Source organism: Gopherus evgoodei, chromosome 1 (assembly GCF_007399415.2).
Source record: "Gopherus evgoodei ecotype Sinaloan lineage chromosome 1, rGopEvg1_v1.p, whole genome shotgun sequence".
NCBI classification, from domain to species: domain Eukaryota; kingdom Metazoa; phylum Chordata; order Testudines; family Testudinidae; genus Gopherus; species Gopherus evgoodei.
In genome coordinates, this window is record NC_044322.1 from 20,348,699 (window position 1) to 20,369,132 (window position 20,434).

Sequence of the window (20,434 nt, forward strand, 5' to 3'; positions counted from 1 at the left end):
AATGAAAGGAAAAAATAACTGTTCATATGCACAGTAATGCGTACAGATAATTCATTATATATGTTCTTCCAGTAACTAAATAGCTCATTAAAACCCAAGCTCCAAGGGTATTTTTGAATGTGAAAGGTTAGAAAAATCTGCCATTCTGTGTTCAGGTGTATTTATTTATGCTGCTAGGATGGCAACTGATTCAAAATAGATACCATTGTTCACAAACACTTGTATATAGAGTAGCAAATAGGAGACCATATTCCCAAATGTTCAGGTTCAACCACGCCACCACATGATTCTGATTCAATGAAAGTGATTTAACTATTGGAAGAAATGTAAATACAAAGGATTATTTTTATGTGAAAGTGTAGGAAACCAGCCTGTGAGTGGCTGAATTGGCAGGATGCAGCTATAAATGTTGCTTGAAAAGATGGTAAAAATATTCATGAATATTTTGTTAAAACAGTATTAAAATTTGTAGAAAAATCAAAGAATTCCAACTAATTCTCTTGGTAGTTCAGCACCCTCCCAATTTTTTTGTCAAGATGTAGGGTTCTTTAGTGTTTTCATCACATAAACTCTGGTAACATTTCAGCCAACTCTGCTTGCAGCTGCTACAGTTGCTTCATTCAGAGTTTCTCTTTTCCTGTCTAATGGCCCTTTCATGGGTGAAAAAGGGGCTGGAGAAAGAGTGCAAAATCCTCCAAACCCACCTGTTCCTCTCCATTCCCATCAACAAAACTCTTGTGCCGATAGACTTTGGCTATACCTCAACTCAGTTACTGTAACCTTCTCTTTGGGCTTCCTGACAGTCCCCTTCATCCCATTTGATCTACCCGAAAAGTTGTCACCTAAATCCTCATCCTTTTTCAGTTCTCTGACCACATCGAGACCCTTGATTGGTTTCCCCTCACTCTCCACCTAGAACTCAAGCACCATGTCCTTGCCTTCAAGGCTCTGCATAACCGGGTTCCTATTCCCTCTCCACTCTGTCCTTCTCTGATTCCCCTACTCACCCATTTCATTCCAACCAAGACGCCCAACTTGGCATCCCCTTCATGTTCTTCTCCCACTCTTGCATCCAAGCTGCCTCCTCTGCAAGGAACCTCCTCGAGGGGTCCTTAGTGCCTCCCAATGTTTGTATTTCTTCCAAGAGGCTTGCAAATCCTGGTCCTCTCCTCAGTGAAATATTCATAAGCCCAATAATTAAAAAAAAAGCCCATTGTTTAACCAAGCAAAACAAAAAATCAGTGGGTATATAATTGTTTGCTATATGTCAGTGTTTCTCAAACTGGGGTCGCCGCTTGTGTAGGGAAAGCCCCTCATGGGCCGGGCTGGGCTGCGTTGTTTACCTGCTGCATCTGCAGGTCCAGCCGATTGCGTCTCCCACTGGCAGCGGTTTGCTGCTGCAAGCCAATGGGCGCTGCTGAAAGCGATGGCCAGTATGTCTCTTGGCCCGCACTGCTTCCAGCAGCTCCCATTGGCCTGGAGCAGCGAATCGCCGCCAATGGGAGCCACGATCGGCCGGACCTGCAGACGGGGCAAGAAAACAAACCTGCCAGGGGCTTTCCCTACACAAGCGGTGACCCCTGTTTTGAGAAACACTGCTATAGCTAGATCGTGGAGGATAAACGTGAGGGAGGGAAGGACCCTGTTGGCACAAGAACATATGAATATAAACTCACCAGGAGTAAATTTAGTCTGTAAATTAGTAGATTCTAATCAGGAGTAGGGTTCTAGAATAGCCTCCAAAAGGAGTAGTGGGGGCAAGAAACTTACCTGGCTTTAAAAATGGAACTAGATAAATTTGTGAATGGGATTATATGATGGGGTTTCTTGTAACAGCAGGGAATTGGACTTGATGACCCAGGAGGTCCCATCTAGTCCAGTGTTCCATCATTGTGGTATCTTCCTTCCTTTGTTGCTACATTTGTGTGACATCTATCTGGAAAACGATTTTCAGGCAGTAACCAAGGACCAGGTCCTCAGCTGGTGAGAGTTATAGCTCCATTGACTTCATTGGAGTTATGCCCATGTACACCAGCCAAAGTTCTGGCCTAGTGTTTTTATACTTGTCTGAAATATGCCCGTCACACTGCTAAAATTACAGAAATAATATAGAATGGTCACCCGAGTCCTCTCTAATCCCTTCCATCCTGTTGTTTGTCACACCTACTTTAGTGTCTCATTGGATTGTAAGCAGTTTGGGGCAGTATTTGTACAGCATCTAGTATCCTGTGCCCAACTGGGGTGTTGGAGCATAGCAGTAGTAAACTAACATGCCATTCGGTCTTTCAAAATATATGTAAGAGAACTCATATTGACACAATCTGTGTCTACACTGTGGAGTCTGTACTGGCACAGCCTCCTAGCGTCTATGCAGCCTATGTCAATAGAAGGAGTTTTTCAGTAGGATCACCACCTCTCAAATCATATTAGCTATGTCAACAGAAGCACTCTTCCACTAACATAGCTGCTTCTACACTGTGGGTTTTGTTGGCATAATTATATCAGTTAGAGGGGTAGGTTTTTTCACACCCCTGACCAGTGCAGTTATGCCTATATAACTTTTCAGTGTAGACCAAGCCCTAATGACGACACAGATTTACAGCACATCCAGAATAAATATACTGTATCCATTTTGCCATAACCCCACTTACAAATGGCCTCAAAGCTGCTGGAGAATTGCACCGACTACTCATTTTCTGTAAACGCAAGAATACAATGGATCTGCTATTAACAGAGTTGTAGCAGATCCATGTTATTCCTGAGTTCATTGGAAAGAAGGAGTTGATGCAATGTTCCAATAGCTTTGGGACAAAGATTTCAAGCATTTTATCAACCCACCCACAGAACTAATGTCGCCTAACATCGTTGTGAGAGTGTGCTTTAATTACTAAAGCAAAGCCAAAAGCATTGCCTTAGTAAAAATAATACCTAGAAATGCTTATGCTGTACTTTTAATCTTCAAGTATTCATTAATTAATATGCCCAACATCCCTTTGAAGTAGCTAGGTATTACTGTCCCCGATTTACAGATGGGTAAACTGATGGGGTTTCAATCCTGTACCGCTGCAGTTAATGGAAGCTTTTCTATTGACTTCAGTGGGCACAGGATCAGGAAGATAAAGAGCCTGAGTCTTCAAGCTGCTTGAGCACCTTTATCTCCCATTGTGAGGTTCTGAGCACCCTCAACTCCCATTTAAGTCAATGGGAGATAAAGGTGCTCAAGCAGCTTGCAGACTCCGGTTCTTTAATCCCACATCAGAACCAGGGTTTTAACTTGAGTTCCTTGCTCCCCGATTGCCCCCTTATTAGAGCACATCTCCTTTCTTATGCTCACTGATATCCCCGTTCTCACTGTGCCTCTCTTCTATTAGGGTGAGTTGGTGTACGTCAACTATGGCCGTATTGAAGACTTTTTCAAACTGGAGAGAGAGATGGGAATTAACTGTACTGGAAAGATTGTCATTGCCAGATATGGGAAAATCTTCAGAGGAAATAAGGTAATGTGTCTACTCTATCATTGATCTCTATTCTCAGGTTGTGCTTAAGATAGGCCTTCTGCGGAACTGATGGCCATATTTAGAATCTTTTGGCAATCTTAGCATAATTGAGGTGTTTATCAAACTATGCTCAAAAGATGCTTCCTGAGTAGGAGATATATACAAGCATATCTATGACAGTATAAATAATTAAATACGTTTGTTTAGAATTGCTCATTTTTACAGATTCAGCTGTTCTTTAAAATGTATCTAACAAGTTTCGGTTTAAAGATTTCCCCAAATTGGGCAGGGATTAGCCCAACAGAGAGTTTTTCAGTTTAAAAAAACCCACCTATAGATTTCCTCAAATACTTTAGGCCCTGATTTAGCACATGTTTAAGAGCTTTCTTGAATAGGAATGCTTTCCTCAATCAGGCCCAAAGTCAATAGAAAGCCTGTATATGTCTGTGATCATATTTCTCTTAAAAATCCAATTGACTTCAATTTGAATAGGATTAGACTTTACATGTAATTTTGCACAGTTTTCAGTTAACCAGGCAATCCAAATGCTGAATCTTTTAATAGGGATACCTAGATTTGTGATATTCTCTTGAGGTATATTTTCTGCCCATTGAGGGGACAACTGACTTGTGTCATTTTCATAAGTGAAAGATAATATAAGTAATAGTCTATATTGCTGAATTGTTTCTAGAACACCAAGTGGCCAAGAATCCCGCTGAATGGGAAAGGCTCATGAAAAGTGAGAAGATTCCCATGTTTTGTAGTATTCCTCTGTGGCATGCAGCACCCCTGAGGCTTGAGAATGCCATGGACTTATTGTCACTAAAAGGAGCAACACAAATTCATTCTTGTACTTGTTGGAAACGCTGCATTCCTACTGACAAATTAGACAATATATATCTGGTCAAGGGAATTCCATTGGTTGATTATATTTAGTTTGCTTATACAATCCCATAGGATATAAGATGAAGGCAAATATTGTATGTCCTGGGCATGGCTATGATAAGTTTTGACTAAAATATCTGGACCTTACAATCTCAGTTGAAGATTATTTGCCACTCCGTTACTATGTTGATCTGTGTTGCCTGCAGCAAAATAGATTAAGAAGCCAAAATGAGATCTGTAGCATCTCAAATCACTATGTGTGGGCCAGAGTTAAACACTGACTTTGTTTGCCAGAAACACCGATATGAAAACCCTTCCCTTTGTCAAAACAGGACAGAGCTGATCTAATGCCCCTGTAAGCCTAAAGATAATCAGTTAGTCTTTGGCTTTATGTACATGTTCAAGCAAATGGCAGATTCAAATCCTGGAGTAGTACATTTTTCTGTCTTGTATGGTTTACGATTCTGAAACCCCCTCCCTCCCGCCCCTGGAGGCATTCAGTGTAGAGCGTTCACTTAGCAACTCAGATTTCAGGTTATATTAAGACTTGTCAGATTTTTATATTGTGCACTGAATATTTCAGTAAGCAGCTACTTGTTTTTGTCTGGGGCACAGGAAACAAACTAGAATTACGCTTGGTACAGCAGTACGCTGTGAGTGGTGTTTCCATATTATTGCACATATCTCCTGCTGAGGATTGTAAGTAGCACCAAGTCCTTTATGCACATGCTGTATCAGGTTTCTCAGCAGGATACTAAACCTACTGGGTGCCAGAAAATTGCATGACATGAGAATAATTATGGGCCGGTTACTTATTTACACTAAAATCCCTTTAAGTCACTTGGGTAGTGTCAAGGGGCATTAAATTAGGTGTTAATATAATTTATGGCCCTTTACAATGCCAGAATGGTAATGAATAGATTCTTGTCCTAGGACTTGTCATCATTTTCAGACCTCCTTTGAGGAATCTAAAAGGGGATGCTGCTTTAATCAGTTCCCTCAATGCAAAGAATCAAAGAGTCTATTCTGTGAAATGCCAGGTACTCTCCTCTCGCTTTGGGACCATGGCCTGGAGAATTCATGCATTGGTGTCAATCTATCAAGGACTGAATAAGGAAACGGGATATGTTTTTTAGGTTAAGAATGCTGAGCTGGTTGGTGCCAAGGGAGTTATTCTGTATTCAGACCCTGCTGACTACTGCGCCCCTGGAGTAGATTCCTTTCCAAATGGCTGGAACCTTCCTGGAGGTGGAGCCCAGCGCGGGAATGTGTTAAATCTGAATGGGGTAGGGGATCCTCTCACGCCAGGGTATCCAGCAAAAGGTGAGTGGCATTGAGAAGAAGCCATTGCCATGGCCCAAGCTCTGGTGAGAGCCAGGTGGTCTCAAAGGGGTCTGGTCTCAGGATGAGTGGGAGAGAGTGACAGGACATTCCTCATTCCTTTGGAGCAGATGTATATAAACGCATCTGTAATTGCCATTGCATGGAGGAGACAGCTTTGGGCTCCTCCTTCACAGAGTGCTGCTGCATGGGACCCACAAGAGGGAGCAGGATGCTGTCAGAGGATTCAGAGTGTGCTGCATTGGAGAGAAGAGTCTGAATGGGGGAACAACACTGAGGTTATGACTCTATGTTTAACAGCCCAGTACTGGACTGGGAGGGGAGACCCTCTGTGCTGGTACAACAACTAGCTCACTGGAGCCTGTTGTCACAGGGCAACATGCACATGTTTTGTTAGGGTTTTATATATATATATATATATATATATATATATATATATATATATATATATATGTATTAAACCTTCTGTCTGTTCCCCTTCATTTCTGCACACTATGGGTGGCCCAATCCCACTTGCATAATCCCCATGAAGCGGAGGTATCATTAGCTCTGCAGCTCTAAAAGACTGGGTCTGTTTCCCTTTCAGCCACTTGGCCCTTTGATGGGGCCGCACTTCCCTGTAGAGCTGCTTGTGGCCATCTCTCCTCCCAGTCCTACTGTGGTTCCTCTCAGTGCAGCAGGAAAAGATAGTAGGGAGAAAGCAGGAGATGAGCCACCATCCCTGCACTAGATCCAATGATATTCTCTGCATGAAAGCATCGTATGCCCTTTACCCCCCAGCCAGAGTTCCTCCCACTCCCATGTTAAGGAAATCCTTCCCTCAGACATCCTACAAAGGAACTGTATTCAGAAATGGTTTCCAAAGGTGGGAATTTTGCACACACAACACGCACAATGGGATGCAGGGTTGTGGACACCCAAGAAGAACGAGTTGAGGTCTCTCTGAAACTGTATTTATGTCATGTAGAGAACAGCGTTCTTGTAGAAGTCTCAGCCTCATTTTTAGCACAAGAGAGTAATTATTCCTCACTTCTAAGTAGTGCTGTGCTACATGTTGTATGACTCACCCTTAAAAGTCAGCTAAAATAAACACCAGCCTTATACCTCCAGAGTACACCTACCGATATGAAGAAGCCAGGGCTGTAGGTCTTCCGAAACTTCCAGTCCATCCCATTGGTTACAATGATGCTGAAAAGTTATTACGGTAAGTAAATGGAAGACAAACGGAAGCTTCATAAGAATGTCTTGTGAAATCCACGGAGGTATGTGAAAGAAGGAGAGAAAATAATTTATACTGTTCCTCTGGCACATTTACTGAAGTAGCTTGTTTGCTATTATGGGGACCTCCAGGGAAAAAACGTAAGGAAGCAATTTATTAGATTGTTAGTGTATGTTGGGTATGTGCCCAGAGCATTTTAAATAAATCAAAACAAATAAATGTTTTACTGAAGCTATAATATATACCTTAATTTGAATAAGTAATCAAAGTGTAATAATTAGCAGGGCTGTCAAGTCACCTACTTTTGGGAGGTGACACCCCCAAATGAATCAGCCATTCACCTGTGAAACATTTCTCTCTCATGTCTGGAGGATGGGTAAGGAGCTGTGTGCCATCCCTGCATTGCTAGATACAGGCACTCTTTTACAGTGTATTAAATCAGCTGAATGTGAAATGATGCCAACAAGCCAAAGTTTGGACCCAGTGTTCATCTAGCATTTCTCATTCATTCAGCAAATTTCTTACATTCTTTTAAGGCAAGACTCATTTATTGTTGGCTTCCAGACTAAACCTTTCATGAAAGTTGTACTCTATATGCAATTACACAAAGCTAGAGACCATCAGATTCCTTGTTTAGTCAAATAATTCTGTAGGACATTCATTCATTTGCCCTGAGGCCAGGTGCTGGGGTGAGTTTAATGATCAGCTTTTGCTTTTAGATTTTGGTAGGATGTGTGGTATTATTACTATTTAATATTACATTATTTATAGGGCTGTCAATTAATCACAGTTAACTCATGCGATTAACTAAAAAAAAAAATTAACGGTGATTAAAAAAAAATCACAATTAATCACACTGTTAACCAATAGAATACCAGTTGAAATATATTAAATATTTTTGGATGTTTTTCTACATTTTCAAATATATTGATTTCTATTAAAGTTTTCCTGTTCTTATTACAACACAGAATACGAAGTGTAGAGTGCTCACTTTATATTATTTTTTATTACAAATATTTGCACTGTAAAAATGATAAAAGAAATATTTTTCAGTTCACCTCAGACAAGTACTGTAGGGCAGTGCCTTTATTGTGAAAGTGTAGCTTACAAATGTACGAGTTTTTTTGTTACATAACTGCATTCAAAAACAAAACAGTGTAAAAATTTAGAGCCCACTCAGTCCTACTTCTTGTTCAAGCAATTGCTAAAACAAACAAGTGTGTTTACATTTACAGGAGATACTGGTGACTGCTTCTTATTTACAATATCACCTGAAAGGGAGAACAGGCGTTCGCATGGCACTTTTGTAGCCGGTGTTGCAAGGTATTAACGTGCCAGATATGCTAAACATTTATATGTCCCTTCATGCTTCGGCCACCATTCCAGAGGACATGCTTCCATGCATGTGTTAATGAAATTTGTGACTGAACTCCTTGGGGGAGAATTGTATGTCCCCTGTTCTGTTTTTATCTGCATTCTGCCATATATTTCATGTTATAGTAGTCTCGGAGGATGACCCAGCACATATTCATTTTAAGAACACTTTCACAGTAGATTTGACAAAATGCAAAGAAGGTGCCAATGAGATTTCTAAGGATTGATACAGCACTCAACCCAAGGTTTAAAAATCTGAAGTGCCTTCCAAAATCTGAGAGGGACTGGGTATGGAGCATGCTTTCAGATGTCTTAAAAGAGCAACACTCCAATGCGGAAACTACAGAACCCGAGTCTTCAAAAAAGAAAATCAACTTTCTACTGGTGGCATCTGACTCATGATGATGAAAATGAACATATGCTGGTCTGCACTACTTTGGATAGTTATCAAGCAGAACCCGTCATCAGAATGGACGCATGTCCTCTGGAATGGTGGTTGAAGCATGAAGGGGCATATGAATCTTTAGCGCATCTGGCACATAAATATCTTGCGATGCCAGCTACAACAGTGCCATGCGAATGCCTGTTCTCATTTTCAGGTGACATTGTAAACAAGACGTGGGCAGCATTATCTCCTGCAAATTGTAACCAAACTTGTTTGTCTGAGCGATTGGCTGAAGTAGGACTGAGTGGTCTTGTAGGTTCTAAAGTTTCACATTGTTTTATTTTTGAATGCAGTTATTTTTTGTACATAATTCTACATTTGTAAGTTCCACTTTCATTATAAACAGATTGCACTACAGTACTTGTATTAGGTGAATGGAAAAATATACTATTTCTTTTGTTTTTTACAGTGCAAATATCTGTAATAAAAATAAATATAGAGTGAGCACTGTACACTGTATTTGGTTTAATTTAAATCAATATATTTGAAAATGTAGAAAATATCCAAAAATATTTAAATAAATGGTATTCTATTATTAACAGTGTGATTAATCGCACAATTGTGATAAATTTTTTAATCATGCGATTAATCACAATTTTTAATCGCTTGACAGCCCTAATTATTTACTATTGATGATAGTGCTCAGAGTCTGATGGCGCTGTGTATTGTGTTAACAAGCCCCAATCCTGCAAACACACACAGTAACTTTATGTACATAAATAACTGTTGAACTCACTCGATCTATTCACATAAAATGACTCATGTGCATAAGCCCATTTAGGATCAGGACAATAAAGGTAAACAATGTCCATGCCCCAAACAGCTTACAGTGTATGTATAAAAAGTCTGTGGATCTGTCTGTCTTACAAGCTTTATGAAAATTAATCTGTGAAATTTAAGCCTAAGTAACCTTAAAACAATGGCTTGCAACTTGGTTGTTCATCGGAGATCATTCTAGTGAGCAGTGATGAAGGGGACACTGTGTTCTGGTACAAGTTCTTCAGTCTTTTTCTTTCTTCTGTTTCCCTGCTCTACAAAAGTTATTTTCTCTCTCTCTCGCCTCCCTCTCCCCCTCTTGCAGAAATCTTCGTCTGAGCCAGAAATAAGCTAGTCTTCAGTGTTGAGAACAAAAAGGTCAAAGATCACAGTCACAAATACCTTGGCAAGAGTATTTGAAAAATTAGAACATTACGGTCATTATGGGCAAGGCTGACAAGAAAATCCTGGAGCCACTGTAAAGCTGTGTGCTTCCTTCTCCCTCCGTCTCCCCCCCACATCCAGTTGTAGTAACTCCTGGGTATTTGGTGTATCATAATGGAAGCATGGAAAGACATTTTAAAAAAAAGTTTCAAATCAGCAACATAAACTTTTTTTACTTCCTTCTCTTTTGAAACAAATGTCAGAGGTGTCTAAGTGACTTAGTGTCCATTGACTTTCAATGGGATGTAGGCCTCAATGTCACATAACTGCTTTTGGAAATCCCACACATTTATCTTTTTGCTTTTCTGCTTTGTACATCGGCTGGGTGTTAATTTGTTGATATAATAGTTTCTTTTCTCTAGTAACACAATACAGTTCCTAGCTTCTGACAGGGAGAGTCCAACATATTTGATTTTATATCTGTTTAAGCCATCTGAGATACAATGTTAAAAGCTTCACAAATCCAAAACTTTTGGCAATTCCAGACAATGTGCATGATATTGCCAATCTTGGGTTTACATATAACTTGCTTATAACTGGTCTTTGCATTTATTTTAGGCATTCTTCCTGCGCTGAATTATTCCCCTAGCTGTATGTGCATGATCTTCCCTGAAGCAAATAGGAGCTGTCTACCTGCATAAGAGGGCACAATTAGTCCCTTTGGATGAGGTTTAAAAATCAGTCTATGCCTAGCTTTCACTGATATGGTCCTAGTGTAAGCCTATATTTCAGGCCAATCTGCTAAGGAATACTGTATTCTCAAATCACTTTCCCACAAAATGACATGCTTAGTTCATAAAAAAGTGATGTGAGTTTGAAACTGTCTTTTTATGATCGGATGAGCCAGTCAATAGTTGGCAATGTAGCACAACTAGTAATTTTGCCTTTAATTGAGTTGTAAATATCTAGAGAGTTGGTTTTAAAACATATATGAAACATACATCCTCAATAGACATTTGGTTCTTATTTATTATATAAAGATCAGAATGCCTAGTTCTTCCTATTTATAAAAAAATGCATTTTCTATAGATTATCTCATCCTAGAGGCTCCTGGGCATAAAGTATATGCTTAATAGCTTTGCTGAATGTGGATGAATTTATACAGATGCTTAAAATAAAGTACACACTTAAGTGTTATGCTGATTTGGGGCCAGAATGCCAGAATCAGGGCCACCTTCTGATATTCATAGGCCAAGATTACCCCAATTCTTATAAGCACTTAGCAAAATATATAAATATTTAAAACGGCACCTATTCACACAGACAGCTAAGCAGGCACTGATTTTTATTGACTTAGTTTGGGGCTTTAGCTTGTTCACTATTTAGAATAAAGAGTGGTCTTAGTCTATGTTTTTTGAAGACCCTGGCACGTTTTGAAGCTAAATAAACTAGATTCATCACAAGTCCGTGTGTATTACTGAAATATAATTTAAATTGAATAGCCAAAGCGTCAGCTTAGTGTATCCAATTCTGATGTCGTTCCACTGATGCAAATACATGGAGTTAATCTAGATTTACAAGGGTGTAGCTGAGACCAGGATCTAGCCCATAAGCAGTGGTGCAAGAAAAGATCACTTGAATCATCCAATCCAATTCCCTTCCATTTTAGAAGCCTATTCAATACATTTTTTGTTATACAGCTTAGATGGTAAGCTTCTTGAGGTAAGGTCTGGGGAGTTTTGTTCAGTGTTTGTACAGTGCTTAGCACAGTAGAGGCTTGGTCCATGACTGGAATTCCTAGGCCCTACACTTATACAAATAATAAATGAGAAAAAACAGATTTTTTTATAACAGTGACATGGGAGGACCTGCCCCACCAGACAGCAGTTGGAAAGGAAGCCTGAATGTGTCTTACAACATTGGTCCTGGTTTCATGAGCCGTTACTCCACAAGGTCAGTTTTGCATTACATAAAGCAAATTTTAATAGATAGGGTAAATATAACAACAGTTAGTGAAATATCTGAACTAGAGCTTTGCAAGTTTTGACATTTGGGGGTCATTGCAAGTTTTTCCTTGGTGTCAGGGCGTATGGTATTATTTCTGGGCTAAAGTGAGCTCAAAGCAAAACATCAGCTGAGTGTTTCCTGGTTTTGATGCAAATTTATACATTGTTAAAGGTTCAAGCAATCCATGACCCAAATTCAATTGAAAGGTTTCCTGATCTTAGCAAACTCTCCGATCAATCAGGGCTGAGTTGAAGGCCTCACAATAAAAGTTCCTCTCGTCTATTTTGAACTAATCTGTCTTCAGCTTTGGGACTATTTGTTGCATCATATAAAATAAGGACTATATTAAACTCCAATTTACATTGTTCTGAAAATTCTAATGTAATGCATCATTCCTTAAATTGCAAGGCCTCATTTTTGCTTCAGGTGGCTATGACTGAGGCCACATGATCTACTGAATTACAGTCAATGGCTAGAAGCCACATGAATCCTGGAGTTCTCATTCAGGCTGAACTATTGTAATGACCTCAGATGAACCACTTGGCCTCTTCCTCCTCCGATAGTCAAATCATCAGGAAAATGAGATTAAAGAAATACAGGACTGCACTGAGTGTCGGATGCTGCCCTTTACATTGGCTGGTACATAAGTGAACAAAAGTCACTTTTGTGATACAACTTAGAATGTCTCCTGATGTTATGGGGCCTGATGCCTCACTGAATTCCAGCCCTGTGATTCCATTCTCTGCAGTGGAGTTATCCTGGAGTTATATTGGCTAAGTGACAGAGGAATCAACCTCTAGATTTTTTAATAAAATATTTATAAAATATGTTATTTCTCCTTTCTCCCTCCCAACTTTAAAAACCGCTGCTAACAGAACATTATTCTAATTTCAGAGTTTTTAGTCTGTTGCCAGCATAAATCATAGCAGCAACCAGTATAAATAGCATGTTACCAGCATAAATCATAGCACCGACCAGTATAAATCATGCACCAACAATGTGATTAGGTAACTTTTCAATGCCAGATTGTGTCCTCAATTTCAGTAATATAAAGCTGGAGCAACTTCAGTGGACTTTTTCCAGATTTACATTTGTTTAAGTGAGAGCAAAATTCTGCCCTTAGGCTCTCACTATGACATACTATGAACAATATATATATTATACATTTTTAAAGCCTATAATGTTTTATTAAGTAATCTGATGAGTTCTCTCTTTACATTTGCTTTCCAATGCATTAGAATGGTCAAAATGCACATTCACAGTAGCAATAAAGTGACAAGAATTTACAACGTGATCGGTACCATCAGAGGAGCAACAGAACCAGGTAAAGCCATTTGTCTTATAAATGATCAGTGGGTTCAGTGAACTGTAGATACACCTAATTAAACATAGTAATTAAAAAGAGGACATGGAAGAGGGTTTTCTTTATATTCTACTTGGTGAGCACGTCTGTTTGTACACACTGGGGATTTCCAGCAGCAGCACTCATGCAGTTTAGGTTACGTCAGCACTTTCACTATAAAAACTGGTTTTCAAAGGGGAACATAACCTAGACATAAACATTGGCATCCAGGCAAGCAATATTGCAGGTACATTCTCTAATGGATTTTTTTTAATAAGAGAGTTGTGGGGATTTAATAATAAATGGAAGTTTAGATCTTTACGAGTTTGAAAAGACATTCATGTTCTTGCCAATGAAATGGCTTCACCCCTTAATGGCTTATGTGTGCTATATTACGGCATCTTTTATCCAACGTGATATGAAAGCCCTGGAACTCATTTTCAGATGTTTATAGGATGGTAAGATCACGTCATCTGCAACCACAATACAGCCATTTCTGGGCTGAATCACAATTGTAACAACATCAAGGAAGACAGTAGGATTTATTCTTTCTTTGATACTATATCATGTCAACTCATCTTCCATTGTGACTTGGTTAACCATTATTGTAATGTACCTCTCACCTAGGGCAAGAAAATACTACTTCAGCATCTTTAAAAACTTGTTGAGTTAAGAACACTCATGATGTAAAAATGTAAATACTGGGCCAATTTTGATCATCAAATGCACAACAATAAGATGTATGATGGAGTGTCTGTCATAGCAAAGGAAAGTTTTAAGGAAGGATTTGAAACAGAATAATGAGGATAAGTAGAACCCCAGAAGGTTATTGATTTTGATACAGTTTTTAAATGTGTGCAGTTTTATTTTAGATTTGGTGGTTCGTACAGTTTTTGGTTTGCTTGTTCATGTGACTTGATTAAACTTCAGGCAAAGACACAGCATAGAAAACAAAAAGCCCAGATGATGAATATTTTGGAAAATGATACATCAGAAATTGCAACAACTTTAAAAATTTAGATGGCAGTTGGAACTAGTTATTGTTATGGTGTCTGTTATAAACATCTTTTGGGGTTAAAGTACTGCTAAGTTTAGAACTTCTACAGATGCTAATATAAATAAGCCACAAACCAGCTGCAGTTCAGCAATAAACTTCCCTGTAATTTTTTTCTAAAGAGATTTACAGTGGCTCCTGCCATTCTGCCACATGTGAAGTAAACTGTTAAAGTGATGTATTCGTTGCCTGTAAACCTACACAGAAAACATAGTGTCTCTCCATTGACACTTTTACTGCAGGAAAGAGATCCTCCAAATAAACTCCCCTCATTAATTTCTCCAGACAGATACGTCATCCTGGGAGGCCACCGTGACTCCTGGGTCTTTGGTGGAGTTGATCCTCAGAGCGGGGCAGCTGTGGTTCATGAGATTGTGAGAAGTTATGGGAAATTGAAGAAGGAAGGTATGTGACTAAAGAATAAAGCAAACAAAACTATTTACAGATTTTTCTTAAACTATGGGTCAAATTTCTGGTCTCAGTTGATTTAAGTTAAGTACAGGCTTAAGTGCTCTGCTAAATCAAGGCCTTAGTCCTTCATATTTGGAATTTGCTATCAACTCTTCAGTTATCTATTGTAGATATTTCAAAATCCCTGTAATTATGGTATCCAAAGATGCGATCCATGAAGATATATAGGCATCTAAGTCCCATTTTTAGACACCATTGTTATCCACAACTGCTAGTTGGCTTCCGCCTAACCCCGTAGGTGCCTAAATTCACTCATGGCCTACGGTTTTGCTTATGAACATGCACACTGCAGCCACACTTTAGGTGCCTGGATCTGACACTACCCAGGCTACACTGTGGAAAATTAGTGGGAGAACAAGTTTAAAAATACAAGGTTCCTAATTATGCTCAAGGGTGGTGAGGAACATCAACACTATTGAAAGTCAGCTGAAGAACAAATGGAGTCTCCTTTTATTGAGTCTGAAATCCTGGAGACAGAGGTCCTAACATAACTGGCGCACTGTGCTACAGTAGCTTTCTTTGCCCAACCACAGCATTTAAAACTTGTTAGAGGTTAATTTTGTTTCCTTCACTGCCTAGTTACCGAACATAATAGGAAACAATGTTTAGAGAAGCCAACCAGGAACGAGAGTAATAGCAGTGGCATGAAGGAGAGCTTGGATGAAATAGATACAGATAAAAACACATTGCAATATACTGCGCTCTAGATTACCGTTGCTTCAAATCACATGCAAAGCTTTTTAGAGTGAAAGAACATTGTTAGAAGTGGATCTATCAAAACCACACAGAGGATTCCTCGGTATTTGAGAGTTGGTGTTTGGGAAGAGGGTCAGGGAAAGCCTTTATTGCACTAGGCATGGAACAAGTATTAAGATGTATATTTAAATTTTAAAGGACAGTAATTTAATATCTGTATTGAGTAGAGCTGGTTGTAAAAAATCAAAACACTTTTGCAAAAATTCTTCCCCAGTTGTTTGCCAAAATGTTGAATTTAGGAAAATGTCAATCACCTCAGGTACTGAGGAAAGACAAAGGTCTGTATGAGGCATAATAGTGCAAACTATGAGTAACATTACAAAACATTTTGGGGGTAGATTCTCCAAGCATGTGTTTTGCACCACACATCATTCTTGCAGCTGAGACCCAAACCGTTGTTACTCATGGTATGATTTAGTTTCCGTTTGGTATATACTCACAATGTATTTCTCTGGAGTAATTCTCCTGGTGCTTTAAATCTTCTGTTATTGTAGGATGGAGGCCCAGAAGAACAATAATATTTGCAAGCTGGGATGCGGAGGAATTTGGCTTGCTTGGATCTACAGAGTGGGCTGAGGTAAATCAAGAATAAGTGATCTAAGAGAGTTCTGTACTATGATAGATCTTTTCCCCCCACTGTTTGGAACCTCCTCCAATGAAGTATGTTCATATACACTCAACACGTGAGAGAGTGTCCAAGGTTGTATTGCTAAATACCAAAAAACAGTCCTGCAACATTCAAGTGATAACTAAGGCCCTACCAAATTCACAGTCCATTTTGGTCAATTTCACGCATAGGATTTAAAAAATCATAAATTTCATGATTTCAGCTATTTAAATCTGAAATGTCACAGTGTTGTAATTGAAGGGGTCCTGACCCAAAAAGGAGGTGTGAGGTGTTTGAGGGGGTTGCAAGGTTATTATGGGCGGGTTGTGATACTGCTACCCTTACTTCTGCGCTGGTGTTGGTGGTGGCATTGCCTTCAGAGTTGAGCAGTAGGAGAGCGACCGCTGCTGGCCTGGAGCTCAGCTCTGAAGGCAGAGCTGCCACCAGAAGCAGCGCAGAAATAAGGGTGGTATTGTATGGCATTGCCACCCTTACTTCTGTGCTGCTAGTAGTGGGGTGCTACCTTCAGAGCTGAGCTGGCCAGCAGCCACTGCTCTCCAGACATCCAGCTCTGAAGGCAGCACAGAAGTAAGCATGACAGTACTGTAACCCTCTAAAATAACTTTGTGATGCTCCTGCAACTCCCTTTAGGGTCAGGGCCGCCAATTTGATAAATGCTGGTCTCCCTCATGAAATCTGTATAGTATAGGGTAAAAGCACACAAAAGACCAGATTTCACCAGGGGGAGGGAGGGGAACCAGATTTCACGGTTCATAACACATTTTTCATGGAATTTGGTGGTGCCCTAGTTGTAACCCTTTCCCGGGAATACAGTAAATTATTATCGGCTTTAGCAATGAGCAACCTCAGTGTGAATTGCATCTGAAGAGGCCACATATTCTACCTACAGTATAACCAAAGTAACAATGCTACATCCCAAAACAAAGTGTGTCTGAGAATATGCCAACCTATACTTGCAGATAGTGACCTTGCCAATTGGAGATATTGGGCTTGATTCTCCTTTCAGATCAATTTTAAATAGGTGTCATGCCATTAACTCCCTTGGAGCTGCTTGAGATTTACAATGAAGTAAATGAGATCAAAATCAGGTCTGTTGTTTTGGTTGCTGCCCTATTAAGAGTGACTTCTGCCCTAGGTACTTTCTGATTTGTACTGAGGTGGTGAATAGCCAGTATCATTAATCCATCTTCATTAAAAATATTCAGAATCAAGGGTACCATGTCTACCATTTAGGGGGAGACACTGGTTCATTGACTTTAAAAGCACTCACAAGGTCAAGCTAAAGGCTGTTCTAACTCAAATCATTCCAAAGAAGGCCCCTAAATCTTGCATTAAGGCTCCTTTTCAGCATGTGAAGTTTGATTGGCTTGCTGTTCTATCATCCACTGTTTTACTTACTGCAAAATCTTCTTGTTTTCTCTTAGATGACATAGTAATTATAAATAACAGACGTTCACAAAATAATGAATGATCTAGAAAAGGGAGATGGGTAACTTCTGTTCTCCCTGTCTCATAACACAAGAACAAGGGGACATTCAATGAAATTGAAAAGTGGGAAATTCAAAACTGATAGAATAATTTATTTTCATTTAGCACACAGTTAGCCTATGGAACTCATTGTGACATGAAACTGTTGAGGCCAGAAGTTTAACAGATTCAGATGCAGAGCTGTAATAGTAAATATTAAAGCAGCAAGAATTTTGGAAGGCATATCAATACCTGCAAGATTTATGACATAAGCAAACCTCTGACTAATGGGATTAGGAGGATATTTCCCTTGGTGACAGGTTATCCAGTAACTGTCTATTTCAGTGTTTCTTGCACTTTCCCTGAAGTAGCTGTTCCTGGTCGGTGTAGAGGATGAGATATTGAACTAAGTGGTTTGATCCACTATGGCCATTCATATGTTCCTAACCGTAAAGAAGGCATGAGGTGCCATCTATAGTAGTTCAGAGAATCTGCTCCATTTAACTAAACCAAACCCTGTGTGTGGTTGGAATGGGCCCCAAATCTCACCCTTAAATTCTTATCCAAAAACTCCTGTATGCAGTTCACCTTGCTCTGAAAGAAACTGCTTCGTGTGTCAGTCAGTCCACTTGCTTTGGGAGTCAAGACTGACATGTGGGCCCAACAGTACCATACGGGCTGGATTGTGGTAGTTTGGAAAGCTGCAAGATTCTAGTTAAAATGTACAGTGTTACTTTGAAGGGAAAAGTTAACTACCTTCTTTTTTTTCCTCCCACCACAGGAAAATACCAAACTATTACAAGCACGTGGGGTGGCCTATATCAATGCTGATTCCTCAGTTGAAGGTGTATACTTGTGTTTCTATGGTAGTGGCAGATGGGAGATAGATGAAATTGAGACAACTTCACTTGAAGCTCCGTGCCGTGTTTTCCGTGAGCCCTGAGAAAAGCACATTGTTGTGTTGGCCCAGGAGCAGCTTGGGAAGGAGATGGTGACCCATAGTTACAATTACCCCCCTGCTTCAGGGAGGGAGTACACTGTGCTGGGCATATAACTACACTATCTGACACATGGTGTTGGGGGAAGGAAGGAAAGAGAGGGGTAGAACCCAGGACCTTCCCACTATCCACCTCTCCTTGTAGCTCTGTAGAGTCAGCTTCCCCTCCCGTGCGGCTATCTGTGATACGGATAGCCAGCACAGGGGCCTAAGGCAGGACCCCTGAACTGCTGTGCTAGCTGAAGCATAATTCAGCCCAAATCCTAAGCCAGTGTGAATGTACTGAGCAGCCTACAGCTGGCAGCCCTAACTACTTTGAAGATCCTGCTTTTTCCTCCTGGTGTCTCCTCTTATTACAGACGTTCCTCCCCCCTCCACAAAGACACAAAGCAGAGTTGGTTTTCTATTGTAAACACTTACCTTGTCTTTCAGGAAACTACACTCTGAGAATTGATTGTACTCCACTGATGTACAGCCTCGTGTACAGCTTGACCAGAGAGGTAAAGATACACTAAAATATCAAGTAAGGTAGCAACAGTAACTACCCATAGGAGCTGGTTATTGTATGGGATGTGAAACTGATCTTATTACTAAGAGACTTAGGCCAAAATTCTGAACGGTTGTCAGGGCTTCTGCTGATTGTAGTAAAATCTGTCATGGGCATCATCAGATAGTTAGGCCTCAATGATCAAATTCCACTCTCATTTACCTCAGTGCCACCACGAACACCAGTATGGTTGACCAGATGTAATGAAAGTAGAATTTGGCCATCAAGAATTCAGTTTAATAATGTCACCCATTCACATTTCTTATATACTGGTACTCTGAAGGGGTCAGTAGTGACTCCGTAGTTAAGGCTATGTTGAGTTTTTTCCTTAAAATGTGTGTGAAGGGCCAGAGAAACTAGTGTTCGGTGCAGCAGGGGTTAAATAAAACTTTTGGGTTCAGCGAGCCCCACCCCACTAGACCTACAGCCAATGCATGCCTGGAGTGGGGAGAAAAGAAAGGAGCCTGGCTCAACTGGGGGATGACTGACTAGGAGGCAGGAGCGCTCTGTCTGCCCACCTGAAGGGATGGTTCAGTGACCTGCCAGCCAGCGCAGCGACTTGTGCCAAGTAAGGTCTCCCCTGCCAAGGAGAGGCTACAAATAAGCCCCAGAACTCGGGGCAACTGGACTAGCGGGGCCATGCCCCAAACTGAAGAGACTTGTAGGAAGTAGCCCAGGAAGTGGGTCTTGACTCCCCGCTGGGAGGGAGACCCCAACTCCCCTGTTTAGGGGTTGATCTGCACAGGGCTCTGGACTGCGACCTGGTCCCCTTACCCCCTCACCTTACAAACTGAAAGGCCAGTAGTATAGCCACTAGGCCACCTGGAAGACACTATCACAATGTGATTCAAATCCCACAGTTTACTTGTTCAATGCGGCTTGAGTGTGACTGGTGAGGAATTGGGTGTGTACTATTTGGGTGGTCATTTGTTGAAAGCGAAAGGGAGTTGTGGAGATGGGTATGTTTGACTGTTGCAATGTTTGGCAGATAAAACCTTTAAACTGAGCTTGGTGTGGATGTTAGAGTTGGCTGAACTGGAGATTTCCGTTACTTTTAGTGACTGTATTAAACAAAAATGCACTTAATTCCAAGTTAACAGTATTTTGTGTGAATGTTATTAGAAGAGTTTCAGTCCATAGATCATAACTTATCTAGTTATAAGAATGATTTACAGCAGTAACAGCTAATGTGAACAGGTTTTCCCTTCTGCAAAGTAATTCTGCTTAACTTCAAATTTCAGTGGCATGCTACAGTATAATGAGA

The 20,434-nt window shown here is 40.3% G+C and overlaps 1 protein-coding gene across 2 annotated transcripts in view; it reads left to right on the forward strand.

The window, feature by feature from the left end:
• FOLH1B (folate hydrolase 1B) overlaps positions 1–20,434 on the forward strand; it is a 56,084-nt gene that overhangs the window by 23,089 nt on the left and 12,561 nt on the right. For both annotated transcript variants that reach the window (XM_030559113.1, XM_030559121.1), the window contains 9 exons: positions 3,372–3,497; positions 5,519–5,705; positions 6,834–6,927; positions 11,756–11,854; positions 13,147–13,232; positions 14,590–14,709; positions 16,026–16,108; positions 18,408–18,471; positions 19,056–19,123. In XM_030559113.1, coding sequence (XP_030414973.1) covers positions 3,372–3,497; positions 5,519–5,705; positions 6,834–6,927; positions 11,756–11,854; positions 13,147–13,232; positions 14,590–14,709; positions 16,026–16,108; positions 18,408–18,471; positions 19,056–19,123 — 927 coding nt within the window. The remainder of the gene's footprint in view (positions 1–3,371; positions 3,498–5,518; positions 5,706–6,833; positions 6,928–11,755; positions 11,855–13,146; positions 13,233–14,589; positions 14,710–16,025; positions 16,109–18,407; positions 18,472–19,055; positions 19,124–20,434) is intronic.